Here is an 18,072-nt window from a genome sequence, read left to right as displayed (position 1 = left end):
TTGTCTGTGCCTTCCCTTCCTCCTCTAAGTGTAAATATGCGAATGAGGCTAAAGATACAGAGACATCACGTATTGCTTAATTTACCCTACAGAGTTTATTTTCTAGGAGATGTGTATCAACAAAGATTTTCAGTAATTGACAGAAAAAGTGCTGACTGACTTATTAACATTTCTAGGTAATGAGATCTGTAGGGAAGTTTTAATCTTTGGAAGGTTCCGGATGAACTGCCAGTAGTTTGATTAACTTTTTGTGTGTCTATGTTAACCTTTGCTGATTTTATACGGTGTAATTGCAAGGCTGCAAGACTAAGTTGTTGGAATAATGTTACTGCAATTTCCTGGTCTAACTAGCCAGTGTATTACATTTGTGTCCTCGTTTCTCTGCCTGTTACATGTGCTTAGCGAGCATCTTTAGTGATTTTCTTGTTGTAGCTCATGTTTACATAAGGCAGGCCATACTCATATATATGCAAGCAAGCGTTTCAGTTGTAAAATGGAGTTATGAAGATTTTTCGTATTACTGAGGGTTTTTTTCCTTTTCTGCCAGGAAAATGTTGAAGCAAATTTCCCTTGCAACTATTTTTTTTTTCTCCGTCTCTTGAGTGCCAGTAAAATGGGTGGGTTTTTATGTTTCATTAGCATTTCTTATAAGGTCTGCCTTTAGACCAGTACCCATTTTCTAAATTGTACTTCTGTAGGGTTGGAAAAAATCATGGTAACCAGATGCAGTATTTGTCTCTGGCCTGGCAAAGTGTTAGATTTAACAAAAGAAGCTAATAGAAATGTTCAAATTGACCCTTCTCATCATTTGGACTTCTTGGAGCTCAATCAATCTCTCATTATTATCAGAGTTATTCATGCAGAGGCAGAAGTGCTAGTATTTCTCATAATCAGCCCTTGAGCCAGATGTAATTTGCAATTTTGAAGCATTGTATTTTGAAACAATAATGCATTAAAATGAACAGAGCGGGAATTAGAAGTATAGTTGTGGAGAGAACACGCTGAAGAGTAGTCATGGTTTAAACACTTTCTCTAAGCGCTCTTAGTGGACACTGATAATTAGAGGCATACAATGTAGTATTATTAATACCTAAATTGGTCCACAATTTTTAAACTAAGCTGTGGAGTGTGACAAATGCAACGACAGAAGTGTGCCCATCTCGCTGCGTGGTTGCAGGGCAGCAGTTGTCAGGTGGGCACCGCTGGGGTAAGATTTTGTGACCAGCTCAGTACACTGTGAGCAAGAGACGGTCAGCTGGACTTGGCACCCAGCGCACTGAGAAGGAGTGTTTTACCCTGACTCAGAAAAATTGCTTATGTTATAGAACAATAACTACATTGTAGTTTAGATAGTCAGGCACCTGTTAACAGTAGGCTGCTGTTGATGCTTAGAATTTGGGAAAATTTTTTTATCCCTGTGTATGGTATTAATGTGTTGCAAAGTAGAGGTTTGTATGTCTGCTTTTATGTATGCAGTCTGTGAAAGACGGGTTGACATACTGGAGGCCTTCACTCGAACTTTTTCAGGAGCCTGCTTTTTACTTTGTAAGTGAGACTTTATTTTTTTGCAATTTGTATGTACAGTTTTTCAATTATTACTTAACATCTTACTGCCCAGTACTGAATTGCCTAACAGGGCACTGCAGTCTTGATGGGCAAATTCTGTCTGAGAGGGGGGACAGGAGCATTTGTAAGTACATTAAATGACAGTAATGAAAGGATATGTTGCCCATTAAGATTATATTATCTATTAAAAGACTGAATTAGCTTGTCTGTGTCACATGTACGAGCTACTTTCTTCAATGACAAATAGCACACACTTAGTGTACCAAATTTAATCTTGGGGCAAGTAACTTTGTGGTCAATAACCACTCTCTTTTTTGAATACATGCACAATATTAGAGAGTTTTTGCCACACAAGCAAACTTTAAAATGTTTAGACTGTTATTATTTAAGTGCATTAAAATGTCATGTACTGTTTCTGTGGTTGCTCCCATCATTGATGATTGCTAACACAGTTGTATCTAAGCAGAAGCTTTCTTTTTCATTCCCGATTCCTTCAGGGATGCCACAATCCACAGTTTAACAGGTTTTGGCTGACCACCATGAAAATGAGTTATTTATGGTGACTTTTAGTACATTGTGGTATTGCTTACTGAGTTGTTCGGCCATACAACAGAAGAATCTCATGTCTGTTTGCTGACTTGCTGCTGTCTTTCCAATATTACCATTGTAAAATTATCCCTGCTTCCTTTGACCTTCTCAGTCTGTTTTTAAACTGCAGTAGTTTGGATTAGTTCTAAGTTGTTTTCTCATTTCTTGTGATTTATTTATTTATTTAGTTAATTAATTAATTTATTAGAGCTGTCAATGGCTCCAGCTAGTTTTAGGCAATCATGAGTAGCAATGCAAGAAGACTATCTTCTGTTTAGAAATTTCCAAACAGATGGTCTCTCTGTAAAAGAAATCTGTTTTTAAAAGTTCCACCATTTTATGCTGGAAGTAAATATTACAAATGCTTAAGTTGCGAAAAGAGAGCGACTTGGTGTGAATAATATTCTGCCTGTTGTGTCATGCCTTTCAGGAAATGTTATCAAAACTGTTTATGAAAATAATTGAATGAAACCTCATGACATGTCTCTTGGTTTGGCATCATACCCACTTTCAATGAAGTTGGGATACTGACTCACAAAGACAGGCAGATTAAGCTTCAGTAGCTGGAAACGGTTACTGATCCCATATGTAGTTTCCGCTTCTTTCCAGGAAGTTGTTGTGGGAATCACCGGTGATGTTGCACATGAAGTGTTGCGATATATGTGCCGTCCTGGCTGTTGGTTTTGAGTAGCCTTAGTTTGGTGAGAGGTACTAGAATCCCCACCTGAACAGTGCTGAAAAATGGTTTTTAATGTTTGGAAAGTGAGGCAGAGGCTGTTGGGAGAAAATGTCTGAATATAACATAGAAGACCCTTATGTGCTTTACAGTACTCATACACAGGGTGGCAACTTCAGAGAGGGCTGATAATTTGGAATGATCATCTCTTCGGTTCTCCTGCTTTAAATATCTGTGTTCCTGGCTGAGCATGTGAGTTTCTTTATTGCTTGAAGGCAAACTTCATTACTTTGAAGAGGTACAAGTGTACCTTTTCAGAGGTGTCCTACATTTTCATGAGTTACCTATGTCTTTTTGTAATGTGCCTTTCTTGGTTTGGGACAGCAGAGTTCTCCAGGAACCCTCCTGGCAGGGGTCTTCTGCTGAATGTTGCACCAGAAGGATTGCTGCTTTATCAGTTTTAACATTGGCAAGGAAACCCGTGGAAAATGAAAAGTTAAAAGCGTCCATTTTAACTATGGCCACAAGCTCCTACATCAAGGTGCCTTGCTCCTGACGCCTGTATGACAGTGCTTCTGTATCATCTCAGGATAGTGCTGCTGCTGAGTCACTCCAGCAGTCATTCCATTCCCTCCTAATAAGTAGAATTTGATCTACTAATTTGATTAGATGTGATAACTGGCTATTTCTAGAAATCCATTGCAAATATGTAAATGTTTGCAGTTACAAGCATATTTTTAAAAATAGCACTTGCACAATTTTGCTTCAAAAAGGCTTGTAAACCCTCAAGTCATCACTAACCAGCGTGATTTTTGTTTGTGCGCTATGTTGAATCCTTGTTTATGCTTATTAGGTTTTTTTTTAGCAACAGAATGTTTTTGTGTGTCACAATAATCTTTTGCAATATAAATCTTATGGTTTTGCTGATACAGCAGGGTGAAAGAAGATTACAGAAATCATTGCGAAATCCTCTGAGTAGCGTTAGATTGTGTGTGTGTGTGAATACTGTTTGCTACTATGAGGAAAAGAGCATGCCTTGAAGACAGAAAGCACCGATAGAATAGCTCAAGACACTTACCATTTGTTAATTTTTAATGATGGTCTTTTTTCTATTAAGGAACATAATGCTACTGAACTGTCTCAATCAATTTTTGTGTTTTTTCATTAATCAACTAATGCATGTTTCTTCTATAGCTCTTTATTCTAATGAAATATGTGGATGATTTGGCAGACGACAATGATCTCATCAGTAACACATCAGAGTAAAATCCATTTAGGAGATTATATGTATATTATTTTTGTTATATCAAGGATGCTGATATATATTCTTTTAAACTGAAGCTATTTTTGAGATAAGTAGTGAATGTGGAATGTCTGTTGCTACTACTCATACGTCCTTCTTTCTTCATTTTTCTGTCTATATAATTATTTATGCAAAATCATTTACATGTTTTTTATGTCTACATGTGTATTTTATATACATTTCACATATTTTACATATATGGCATCATGTTGTAGCTTGAGCTTGTTCTTTACATGTTCTGCTACACTGTCTTTTCTGTTGAGTCTTGCACTGTTTAGTTGCTCTGATGCATTGGCCCAAAGCCACTGATGGCACTTGCTAGTCAGTGCCTCTCTGTTGAGTGTGATAGGCTTTGGATTAGGCCACCTCCTAGTTGGTGACAGTCATTCAAGCAAGTAATCTTGAAAGTAAGCCCGCTAGGGAGTGACAGAGAGATTTGGGTATGCATTTTAGTTGGGTTAGATTATCCAGGGTTCATGGGATTTCCTATTTGAGGGTCAAGCTTCAGGCATATAGGTCTGTGTTGTCGTCTTTTTATTAATAATAATGTGACAAACTAGTATCACAGGGTCTGAGGATGGTCCTTCCCTCTGATGTGACTTGGCTGTTATATTCTAGAGATCATACTTTTAAAAAATGGTCCTCTTACATTTTTTAATTTCTTCACTTACTGTGATTGCTATTGTTGGCTGAATTTGCGGATTAAGTGTGTGGATCTGTGAATATGACTTTGAGCATTTACACTTATCTTGAAACTTTCTCTAACCCTTAATGTAGAAGGAGAATTAAGAAGCTATAAATTAAGTAGAACCCTGGAGTATCTTGGCAATTAGAGTGAACAAGATTTCAGCTACTCTCTTTCATCAATTTCTCACACTCTTGGATAGACAGGGTATTTTTGATTTACAACCTGTATTTCAATTGGTCATAGAAGTTTTTTCTTGAAGCTTTTGCTTATGCAGTTACAATATGAAATTAAACTACTTTTTAGCTATACTTTTTATAACAGGGTTTAGATGAGAGAGCTACTGAATAAACTAGCTGTTACATGAGGTAGTGTTCCTGTATTTATAAATGTTGTTGCTATTATAAAGAGATTATTCTATGATCATACAGTATGTGTCCTCAAAGAAGTATTAAGCTATGTCTATGGAAGAATATGTTTATGAAAAGAAAAGTAATTTTTTATTATTTGGGGTTTGGAGGAAAATATGCGCTTTCCTTTTGCTCTTTATTTTCCACCATGAGTAATAATATTCTGTGCTCTTCAAAGAATTCAGACTGGGGGAAGCGGTGGCCACAGGTCAGTGTTGTGCTGCTATGGCTGCAGGTGCTCCACAGTATCTGGTGTAGCTCAAGCTTTAGCATGAGAACTTTTTTCATCATTACTATGTTAACTTTGTGAGGCAGTAGTGTACGCAATTTTGCAGCACATCATGCGGTAGCTTGTGTCTGTGGATTGGTGTCTTGCGCACTGATTTAGGTGGGGCTTTTATAGCTCACAGTCAAATTGTTGGCACTGAATTTAGCAAATGACAGGAGCTTGAAATTAGATTCCCAGGACTGTCTGAACATCAGTGTCACAGATGCTCCTTTTCTGCACTGTTTTGTTTTTTAATTCCAACGGTAGTTCTTACCTTTCTTTTTAAACGCTGTCCTCCTTTTCACTCATGCAAGGAGCATTGCTGTGCACAGATCCTGAGCGGTGGAGTTCTCATGTCTGCTTCAGAAGGAAAGTTGTCATTTCATTTGCATTTGTAAGAACTGCAACAAGTATCCCAGCAGCCAGCCTCACAGCAATGAGAATGAGACCATCACAGGTTCAGACAAGTGCCTGTAAATCTCCAGGTGCTTCAGGCACTAACCACCTGCGCGCAGCCGAGAACAGCATCTGCGTCTGTGAAGTGAGCAGCGAGGGCTTGGATCAAATCACTTGGCAGTATCCTCAAGGCCACGTCCTTGCAAGAGTCTGGAGTCTCTCTGACACGGGACAAATGGATGGTGATTGCTATTCTACAGAGGAGATATCATTAACAATTGCACTTTGGGAGTTTCCAGCCTTAGGTTCTTATCATTAAGTGAGCAGTCACTTCAGTGGCGGAAGTTATTACATGGGTGTGCTAGGACATTCAATATATGCATTATGGAAGAAACAGTATTGGCAGCAGTAAGGTTCCAAAGTTGCCATGGGTCATGTATGGGACATACATCCTCATTCCATCTTCCCTTCTTTTTGACTACCTGAGCAGTAAAGAAGCTTCACAATGGTGCAAATGCTGGTGGGTTGCAGGGAAGGCACCACACACATTAATGTTCGTGGGGCAAGTCAGGGATTATAGCACTTGCACATTTAAGAAGGTGAAACTGTTACAGAGTTAAGCCAGATCTTGTCACTGGGCTGATGCATTCAAATTGGGGTGTTTTAAATACCTGGAATAATTCTGGGGACCTGACCCACGCTTTGCTTCTTTTGACTCACAGAACTACACAAGGGCCACTGGAGAGCAGCAGGGAAGGGCTTTACCACCAGCTATGAAGATAGTGCAGGTGGCTGTGGGACGTGCATTTGGTGTTTTCAAAGGATATGGCATAGACTGCTTGAATTTCAGGGGTCTCAATACTCTCATTTTTATTTCTAAGTGTCTTGTTAATATTAATGAAGGAGAGTAGGAAACATCTACCTGAGGAAATTAGGAGTGGTGATTTTGAATAGCTTGACACCAGTGTAGTCACCGCAGTACAATTGAGGGAGTGTTAACAGCTCACTTTAATAGTGTGCCTTAGTATTGCTGGGGGTTGCTCTTCTGTAGTTAAACTTGGCTTGAATGTGAACGTTAAATAATTTATAAATGTCTGTTATAAATTTGGTGGAGAAGATGCTGATTTGGGCTGTGGGTTTCATTTTGACTATAAATCATACTTCATGGAGCAAACACTTTTAATAGAAATAAGTAGCAAACACACTTATTGTTAGCAAGAGTAATCTTACCAAAACCTTTGAATGATGTTTGGAGTGGGGAATATTGACTGCCCCTACAGAAATAAAAGGGTGCGGGGGTGTGTACATATGTATCCCCATCGCAGTTCTTTTAAGCACCTTTCTCAAGTGCTTGGTGGAGCCTGGAAAATGTTTTTCCTTTGTGTTTCTGTTACTTCTACTATTGTAACCTGAAGCTTAGCAGAGATGCTGTTAGACTTGCGATCTCGGTGGAGAAGAGAAATCTTGAACTTGTAAATATTTTTGCACAGAGGTCTTGCTAAAAGTATGCAGACTTGTTCAGAGCCAGACTCATTTAGGGCAGAGTGTTTCCAAACTGTTCTGCAGCTCCAAGACTTCAGAGTATCATGGAGATGCTATCTGTGCAGGTGATGGTGTTAAAAACACGAAGCCACAATCAGGGAGGGGGGAGGATGGCATTGATTATTCTGGGTTCGAGTATAGGGACGGTGCAGTTAATGTTGCTGAACTTATTACAGGCAGTGGTGATTATGGCAGATATATCACTTCTGCGGGTGACAAAGTCCAGAGAAGGCAACTTTGCAAGACCACCATGGTTCATACTCTGCCAGGCTGTCCACTGCCGGGATGACCACAGAGCTTGTCAGAGATGGGCACTGGAAAGTCTCCGGTCAGAGTGGGAACAATATGGCCACCCTTTGAAATGCCTGGCAAAGGACCAGAGGTGTCTTCTGGAGACTATCAGGATGGTCCCCGAGGGCAGAAGGAACGCTCATTCCCCGATGATGGGAAGAAAACCCTGAAAGAGAAGAAGGGTTGTTGCCACAGCTTGCTCATGAGTCAAAGCAAATTGAACCCTCCTGCTGCTCCGAGTGCTGCCTGTGCAGTAAACCTACCACTGCTTCTGTTGAAACGCAGGACAAGCATGGTGTGTTCTGGACTTGGGCAGCTGGATCTGGAAACTCAAACCATCGATTTTTGCTAGGTTTGCGTTACATGCTTATGTTAGAAATACTCTCCCCACAATCATGCAGCCTGACCAGACATTTACTAGATTGCTTAGAAGGATTATTAAAAATTTCCTGTGTACTTTATTTTTTTAATAAGGTATTGATTTCAATATATTTCTGTTCATACTTGCAATGAATTGATTTATGGTGGTAGAAATTCTGTTTTGCTGCCAAAACCTAATGGGTACTAACTAATTCAATTTTATCTGTTTTTTTTCTTTTTTTTTTTTTTAACCACTAGTTCTTTTTCAAAAATAAACTGGCTACTCCAGAATTTGGTTCCTTTGCTTTGCCTGACATTTTGAATGGGTCAAGGAAGGACAGGAGACAGAAGCAAACGCTGGCATCCCAGAGATGCTGTGCTACAGTACCACATATGTTGTATGTCTCCTCGCAGCTCTGCGTGTTCCGTCAGTCAGACCGCTGCCACCCCCAGCACTTTCTGTGTATCAGGGTAAAATGGCTCAGTTCCACTGTTTTTCTGCCAAAACTCCTCTCTTGGCTAGAGGATTTAGGGCTATTTTAAATTAACTGTTCTCTTACGACATCCAGAACTTGATTTGAATCTCGTGCCATATATGTAAATGTTTTGTATAATGGTTTTGACTACTCTCTAATAAAGAGGTGGATGTTTTAAAAGATACATGCTGGTGTTTCTAGTCACTGAATTTAAGTATGTCGATTTTACATGTAACATTATAAAATCAGAGACTTTATGTCCTATTTTGTGTTTCTTAACGCTATCATGTCCTCTGCCTTTCCCTTTTCAGATGATTATTAATGAACAGTTTTAGTTTTCAGATGCCTGAATTACTTTGGAAATGAGCAATCTGGGAACTGTGGAGAACAGCCACACACTTTAAAGTTTTTGTACATGGTCCTATGCTGTATTTTTGTGTTGTGTTTTTAAACAGCTGCCCTAAGAGCCATAAACATGATTACGCGGTATAATATCTCTTGACTGAGTGGCCAGAAAGTAATCATTCTGCAGTGTTGCTGTGTAGTACCTCTTCACCCCACACAATGGCTTTGTACTAGAATCAACAGGAGCAAAAAGGAAAATATTATCAATGCCTGGTAGACTCTAAATATTTTAAACAGTTTACATTCATGGGTCAGAAGAACTCTGTGTTTTATTTTGCTGTTTGTGAGCATTCAGGGTGTCCTGTCTGCACCATTGCTGGACTTAGCATGTTTCAGTGCTTTCATTTCACTTTTGATGTGAACCTGAGTGTGAAGTGCCACAAGTGTCAGGCTGCTCTCATCTGAGAGTTTGATTAAAAAAAAGTAAAATTCTTATTTCTTTTGGTATGATAAATGATCCCACGTTCAATAGGTATGTATTGTAATAAGATACTGTTTAATAGATGTGTGTTAGCCCTTCTGCCTTAAATAGAAAATTGACATCTAAACTTTAGATGTATTTAACGGCTATATTTAAGTGTTTGTCTAGTTCCCTCTATACAAGTCATTCCTTTCAGAGTAGGTCTGAAATATCTAAGAAATAAGAAATACATGCAGTTTTGTCCTAATAATAACTGAGTATCTCAAATGCCAACCTGTGCTCTCCCTGAAAGTTTAAAAGAAAACAGTAGAATGTGCAAATATGGAAGAAAGCTAAAATACTTGAAATGTAGCCAGTAGAGGCAAAGAGGAGACATGAAGAGGGCAAACACTGGGTTGGCAGCATCCCACTCTGTCTGGGACAGCCCAGCCAGCTCCATCTCTCCGCTCGCCCTCCTTGCACTGGAACACCCTTGGGGGAAAAGTGTCACAAGTAATAAGTTTAAAAAAAACCTTGGTGCTGAAAAAGAATAAATTTATATTTTTGGATGGCATCCACCGTGTGGTGAAACTGCTCTGTGGGGCGGGTGTGAAGGGTGGTACTGTGCTCTGGGCAGCTGTCAGACATACAGCGCTGCATCTCTTGCAGTTCATACATGAAAGCCTTCACTTAATGTAAACTTGAGTTGCGTTCTTTGGCAGTTACAGTGTTCAGTAATTTCTAAAACATTGTTTGACTATGTATTTAAGAATAGTGACCCCAAAATCCTGGCAGAAAAAAGGAATGTGGTCCTATTTTTTTTTTTTGGTTTGTTCTGTTCTTTAGTGAGGAATTCTATAAACTTTTAAGAGGAGTGAAATAAAAATAAAATAAAAAAAAAAACTATGCAAAAAACCCTGAAAGCAGCCTGAAAATAGTAAATACTGACATTCTGAGGTCTTTGCACTTTCCCTTCCTGATTTCCAAGCAGCCCTTCTTGGAAGACTCTCTTTGTCATAGGAAAAGGAAAATACAGTTTTGTTCATTTCACAAGTTAGATTCTTTTTTTGTGTGTTATTAACAGGTTTGGCAAACATCGCAAAGATGACAAGAGTGAGAAAACTGGTAAAATAAAAGTGCAGGAAGCTCTTACTTCAGAAGAGGAGAGAATACGAATGAAGCAAGAACAGGAGAGGTAGACTTCAGTATTTGCTTAAACCTTGATAGAGAGAGTTTGTTTTTTAAATTAAATAACTGAAGTTCAATTTTCACTGATGAAATTTCCCAAATGTTGATATGTTTATATATTTTAAATAACAAGACAAAGCTGGATTTATTTTGGACATTAGTATCAACAGCTTCTTTGGCTGCGTTAAGTATCTTTTATAGACCCAGAGCTCCTTTCCTTATTGAGGAGACTGAAGTAATAAAATGAAATGTTTTCTCTATATATTCTATAACTCATTTTATTGACATTTTCAGAAAACAAATATTTATATAGAATGAAGTATGTTTTGTATTTTTCTTCAAAGTCTTGCATATCTAGTTTTTTCATTGATATATTTAGAAAAAAACTAAAAATTATACTTATCAGTATATTTGTCACTGGAGTTCAGTCTATTTATGTGTCATGCAGTCTGTTTATGGAATGATATGTATATTAAACTGCTAATTGTAAAAATGAGTGGTGAGTACCTCTATTTTTCCTTGTCAGCTCCCCTTAACATTAAAAACCTATGTAATATATATGTCATATGCTCTTCTCCGTATTTCCAATCTACTTTTCATCCTGTCTCTTGTAGCCCTAGATATTTGGGGCCTAGACTCTGGTATCTCTTATATCAATTTAGTCAAAATCTTGGAAAGCTTAGGTCATAAATTAACTAGTATTCGGGAATGTGTGTGGAGAGAAGACCTTTTTGAGTAGACGTCTCTTCAGTAAGGAGACAAACTTTAAAGGGTTACAAAGTTTGAATGCTGAATGGTAAATAGGTTCAGACACATTTAGCAGTGAAAGTGAACTACAAATTGGAAAGATTTATCTAAAAATTATGCTATAGCTCAGCCATAAATTGAGGATTGATGCAGGAATTATGGAGGGGAATGTTGTCCTTGTACAGGAGGTATGACTAGTTAGTCCTAATGATCCCTTTAACCGTCATCTCTATGCACCTTGGTCTTCTGTACGTAAGAACAGAAGTTTATAAATGATGGCTTCATCACTCGAGCAGCTCACTGGAACAGCAGAGCCACAGTAACTCTTGTGTAGTCTCCTCAGTAAAACCTAAAATGGTTTGCTTTCAGTTCTTTTAGGGTTGAGCGATTTATGTTCCAGTTAAGGCAGGCTAGGAGTATATATTTATTAGTTAATGAAGATCAGCAGTAACTTGTTAAACTGCAGAAACTTTATCATTTGTGACCATCTGTTTGGATTATATTATGGGAATTCTTTTACTCTTTAACAGATATACTAGCATAAATTGATGTAAAAATTTATTCGTGTCTTTCTCCATCCATTCTGACAGTAGAGGGTGGCTGGATCACAGTGCTTGGTTGTTTTTTACTTGTCTGATTGGTTTTTATTTTCTCTTTTAACAAAAGTGAAGGAGGGTCATTAAATTTGTTCCTGTTTTTAAGAGTAATGTGCTTTCAGATTAAACGGTAAAGGGGAATACTGGAACTGAAGGAAATAAGTGACTTTGGATATGAGGGTGTTTGTGCAGTCAACTTCCCTTTATGCGTGGTCAGACTAGCCACTTTGGGGATAAAGTCATGCCAGGGGTGCGGAGCCATTGAAAGCTGCCTCCATCGCTCCAGCCAGCTCAGGGCAGGGGGAAGGTTAGCCACACAGGCACAGTGCTGACCCCTGGCTTAACTGGCTTATCACGCTCTGCTGAACTTGAGCTTGCCCAGCACAGAGGGTTTCTTAGTAACCTTAGGTCCCCAGAAAATCAGCCATATACATTTATTCAAAGAAGAAAGACTTGAGGTTTGAGTTAGTAACATGTTCTCTCTCTTCGTTCTCTCTCTGTGTCTCTCTGTGTCTCTCAGTAAGAATGGTGAGAGTATAGACTGTCCATGTGGTGATGTAAGAGAGGTTGCAATAGTCACGCTGGGTACCAAGGTAGAACTATGAAATTATTTGTATAGCCCCCAATGCATGGAGCAAATTCCTAATCCCTGTCCATCAAGTTGTGCTAACCAATTTGAATCTTTCCTGGAATCTCACTCCTCGTGTGTCATAAAAACAATTTTATGTGTTCACTGAAACTGCAGAAAATGCACGTGCCAGAACTTCATAACAGCTTGATGTTATCGTAACACGGGTCCTCCTCCTCCCATTACTCTCTTTCCCTAACTGTGTATTTGCTTTCCTTTGTGTTATGTCTATAAGAGAATGCAAGTTTTTTGGGGTAGTGGCATGTACAACTAATAAAAGACAATAAAATAGCAACCAAATGTGTGAGGTCCTTCCTTATGTTTCTGAAAAATTCAGATGTTGATTTGGTCCACAGAGACTAAATATTTTTGCAGTTAGATTGCAGAGAGTTTCCTTTTGATCCTGTAAAATAATGATGTTAGATACATGCTATTAATGAAGAGTACTCTTGCAATTAACTGAACAATCCCTCAAAATGCGTACTAGGAGACCGAGTAAAATATTACTGTCAGTGTTGGTTCATAATGGCTGCTATTTTAACTTTGTTTTCTGTGGGTTTTTTTCCTCCTTGATGTTTTTAGCAGTACAATTCACTTGCTCTATTTTACTTGGTATTTGATACTATATACCTCTATAGTGACGCAATACTTTGGGGAAATAGGTTGGATTTAATGAATTTACTATGTATGAGAGGCTAGGAGCAAAAATCCTTAAGGGGTCAGAGAACAAGTGAACGGTCCATTAAAAAATCAATCATGCCCACAATTTTATGGAATTATTATGCCTTGACTTGATAATTTTAATAGTATTGTGCTTACAACAGTATTTTCTTTAAAATCTCTAAAAGTAGTGTTCATATTGATTATGAGACAAATAAGCAAATTAATGCTCTTCAATTTACTATGATTAAGATGAATAAAATTGCCTTTTATAGACATTATTAATAATAATTTCTTATTAAGGAGCATATTTCTTAAGCTGTGTATCTCTTAAGCTGTATATGGTATGTGTTTACTGATCTTAAAGTACTTTTGAGCAGAAGATGAAATTACCTAGTTGAAAATACAGGCAGCTTTCAATGAAATTGAATACTGGAACAATTAGGAGCATCATCTGAGGAGACGACCCACCAATCTTGCCAAAATTGCTGTAAAATGCTTGCTATTTGTAAATTTTCCAAATGTTGGTTTAACAGTTCATCCAAGGCTGTAGGACATTGTCCCCGTGTCACTATTCTTTAACGCTGGTTTACTCCAGAAAAAGAAGTCTGCTTGCATTATCCTCGAGTATCTGCCAAGCACTGATCTGAAAATGCAGATGGGCTGTGGTGTGCTGTTAGAAAGGGTGCTTCTCCCCAGCAAAGGCACCAATCAAAACCTTAAGGCAAAACAGCCATAGGTTTTCTGAACTTGGTCTTGTGACTCCTAAGAAAGAGACTATACTGCAGAGTCTTGAGGAAGTTGAATAAGACCTGAATTCAGTTCTATTCCTGTGCCAGATCACAGCTGTTTTATATATATGCTAACTTGGAGCCTCTCTTTGCCATGCTGTCATCTCATCCATCACTGGACTAGTAAAACTGGGTGCAACTGAGATGCTACATTCACTCGGACAGACTGAGAAAACAGCCTTGGGCCCTTCTTGGTTTTCTTATAGAAGGTCTTCTATCAATTCCAGCGTCTCCTGATGCACCTGTGGTTGGCCCATCTTCCTAAGAGTAATGTCTTAGATTTTACAGATTGGAGATGCATGGACTATCTTGAGCTTTCAGAGATGCTTCAAACTATTTACAGTCTTACACAGGCATTGCTATGTAGGATAGACTTAAAACCAGACTTTGAAACTTTTGTCAGTGACCAAGAGGAATTAGTGTTACAACCCAGTTAGTTTCCATGGATGGTCACCTTCTGCTGTGCTACTGGATCTAAACCTTTGGAAGCCCACAGACCTTTCCACTTTAGAAATTCTGTACGTCTGGTCTTTGAGGGGCTCCCAGGATAGGGTTTTCTCAATACCTAGCCAATGTGTCCATTGATATCCTGCAACCTGATTGCCCTGACATGTTTTCTGACTTCTTCAAGACCCTGTAGTATAGTCTCTCTCTCAGGAGTGAAGACAGAACTGTTCAGAAAACCTACTGCTTTTGTCTTCTGGTTTTTATTGGTGGCCCTTGCTGGAGAGAGACATCCCTCTAACAGCAGGTTCTGATACCTTCATCTCTCCCTTTTTCACCCTTGGATTTTTCCTTGGATTTCTTTTTTGTTGTTGGGTTGGTTTCCCCCCACCTCCATCCCCACCCCTGCAGCTCTGTGTTCATCACAAAATAAATCTTCAGGAAATCAAAAACCTTTGCTTGTGTTCTGCCCTTCTTCAGCTCGGACACGTGCAGTTCTTGACACTGGCCTCACAAGGCCACGCGTGCCAGCCCTGTCTTCAGCCTTGAACTGACTTCCTCTAGCAAACCGAGTGCTCCCCAACCCAAGCAACTTTACTCTTTGTACCAGGGTAGTAGATAATGGAGGAATGAAATAAGCGTACTTCTTTGTGAAGTTTTCAAGGAATTCAGCTGTATCCGGCATGGTTCACTGCTAGATAATACTTAAAAGATGAAAGTGGCAATTCTAATGTAATCTCATGATTCAGAGTATGTGATTGCAGCTACGGGCAAATAGTGCTTATGCTTTAATCTGCCTCTAGAGGCACTTCCTCCTCTTGAAAGAAGAGTCTACAGGATATTTTCTCCGTGTGGTTAATACACTGACTTAAGAGATTCACTAATGTTCTATAAATCTCTGGGTTACCATAAAAGTGTTTTAATCTTAGTATTGTATTCTTCCTCAACTTCCACTGAAACGGATGCAAAATCAGGTGCTTAAACACCCGTGTCGTGAGGATCAGTCTTGAGGAAATAAGGAGAAACCTTTTGGAAGAGAATTAGAGAGCTGTGCTGGTGGAAGCGCTATGACAGATGCTCCAGAACTGCTGGGAGGATGACAGAGCAGTCAGATGGGGGCTCTTGGAGCCAGGGGCTTCCTCTGCTCTGAAAACGCAGCCGTACAGCTCCAGCCTCTGCTATACTTGCTGGAGGACAATTAATGCACAGCCAAGCGATACCGCGCTTTGTACCCACACATGTATAATTCTCATCTGGAAAAGAAACCCGCTTCCTTGCTGGTGTCGTCGTGTCCGCCCCCCCCCCCCTTCTATTTTGGAAAACATAACCTTTTGTTCTTTAGGTTACAGAGGCAATTAAATGTCCATAATTCCGCTGTTGCTGTTACCCACCCCTGTGCAAATGTCCCCAGTGCCGGCGTCGGGGGGGCCGCGGGGCCGGGAGGGGGAGCTCCCGGCACGGCCGTGGCGCGGCTGCCCGCGGCGCTGCGCGGCCGCCGGCTGGGCTCCGCCGAGCCCCGGCCCCGGAGCGGGGATGTCGCCCTGGAGCGGTGCTCCGGGCTGGAAACCGCAACAGGCCTTTGTAGGGCAGAGCGAGTCTTAACGCCTTGCTGGGGGAAAACGCTCTTTCTAATGGGGACTGGGGAGGTGCTTTCGGTGGGTGGAGGTAGGAGGCGATGCTGTCGCAGCTGCCAGAGCATGGCAGAAAGAGTGGGAGGGAGAGATGGCCGGGGATCTCGGTCCTGCAGAGGTGCTGCCCGGAGGAGGTGGATCAGGCGTTCGTCTCTGTATCGGCAGATTTGCTGTTACTTTCAGAGATCAATCAGTAGGCTGACGGCATTTTTTGTGTGAATGTAAACAAGGCTATGATTTCAGTGGGTGTTGTTCGCGTAATGATTTTTCCTAAATTTAGAGTGAACCGTTCTGTCGGTTCATTAGTAGTTAAAATAACATTGATGTTTTTTTCCTGAAGGATTCGGTCATTCCATAAAATGCTTCCTGTATTATATGTTTCCTAAGGGTATAAGGGTCTTTATCTCCAACATATAATAAACTTCTCTTCATCTTTCTCTAGTACCATTAAAGCCACAAGCCCTTTGTTGTAAAAGTATACTAATGAATAGAAATGTTACAACAAGAACAGAAGTCTTGTGTTTTCCCTTCATCATGCATCATCCATTTTAATTAGACGAAAGGGTGGTGAGTACTGTGACAAGAGTCTGGAATTAAAATCATTAATTGATGTCAAGCTGACGAGAGACTGCTAACATGAATTTACTGACAGCAGGAAAGAAATTAACCTTATTACTTTATTTAGTACATTGGCACTATTTATTATATTTTCCTATGCAAGTTCAGTGTGTTCCATTTATGATGACAGAGAAAGACAAATAATTAATAAAACCTACATAAAGTTTTATTACCTCCTATCAACAAAGTTTACATGAAAACCACATCGATAAATTAAAAAAACAAACCCACCACATCAATGTAACTAATCAAACCCGTTACAGCAATATTTTTGATATTTTAAATGAGTATAACATGCTATGCTCTCTAGCCAAGTAGAATTGCAAAAGTGATCTGATTTAAAACTATGCCTTAGTTTCTTAATGTCAGTGTTGCAACAAATGAAACATATTTTCTCCAGCACTGACATTGATTTGAATAACTGTCTGTTTTGATCATCATTGGAAGGTCAGCCTAACAAAGATGAGTTTTAATGTTAAGCATCTTTATTCTTTAGATGAAAGAGTACGACAGTGCCTTACAGAATGACAGCAGCATCCTATAGATAATTTGTGACCCAAAGGTCATAATAAAAGAATAGAGGGGAGGTCATCCTGTAGTAAAGGCCATCTGGAACTGTTAAAGTATCAGATGGAGTAGGGGGCTGAACAGCAGGACACTCTTGGTGTCTTTCCAGATTTCCCAGAGAGACCATAATATTTTTATTGGAAAACCCCAACTTTTTTCCCCTTAAGCAAAATATTTTCATCAAGCAGTTTCATCTTTCTTTTAGGAAAAAAGACAACATACTGTGATACGGAGAGGATTTTTGTTTCTTACATAGCCTAAGTGTTATCTGTGTCTTTAACTCAAAGGTTCAGGTTTAGCTTTGCTGCTGCTGTATTTTGATGCCACTTAACAGCTTTCACAAGAATTATTACCTCTAAATCCGTTATTACTGCAAACATTCAGAATATAAATATTTTCTAAAGTGACTTGTGTAAAATCTTTTCCAATAAAACTTCCATCCCCCGTCCCAGCCCGTAAGAGAGGAGAAAAAAAATTCCTTTGTGAATCAGAAAACCAGAGCAATGTGTTTCTCATTCTCACTTATTTTGAGATGGGGTCTGCTTGTCAAGGGATATTCCAGTTTCACTGAGATTTTTAGCATTGGTTTTGGCAGTGGTTCTTTACATAATGGATGAGGGTGCAGGACTTGAAAACAAATCAACGGCAGTAATTTTTGTAAGAGAACACAGATAATGAAGCATGGGAATATTGAGCTTTGGATAAACATTTCAGACCAGTTCCACTTCATAAAAATACTGACTTTGGGAGATATGTAAATTGAAGCTTTTGTGGAATAATAGTTGCTGAGGTCATTTTTTAAACAAAGCTCCTCACATTCTCTAGCTATGTATTGT

General features: G+C 39.3%; 1 protein-coding gene across 2 annotated transcripts in view; it reads left to right on the top strand.

Moving 5' to 3' along the window:
* Positions 1 to 18,072, top strand: part of PARD3 (par-3 family cell polarity regulator) — a 464,571-nt gene that overhangs the window by 334,293 nt on the left and 112,206 nt on the right. For both annotated transcript variants that reach the window (XM_052805974.1, XM_052805967.1), the window contains exon 21: positions 10,451 to 10,561. In XM_052805974.1, the coding sequence (XP_052661934.1) occupies positions 10,451 to 10,561 (111 nt within the window). The remainder of the gene's footprint in view (positions 1 to 10,450; positions 10,562 to 18,072) is intronic.

The sequence above is a fragment of the Harpia harpyja genome, chromosome 1 (genome assembly GCF_026419915.1).
Source record: "Harpia harpyja isolate bHarHar1 chromosome 1, bHarHar1 primary haplotype, whole genome shotgun sequence".
Taxonomy (NCBI): Eukaryota; Metazoa; Chordata; class Aves; order Accipitriformes; family Accipitridae; genus Harpia; species Harpia harpyja.
This window is presented reverse-complemented; position numbering and strand designations above follow the sequence as displayed.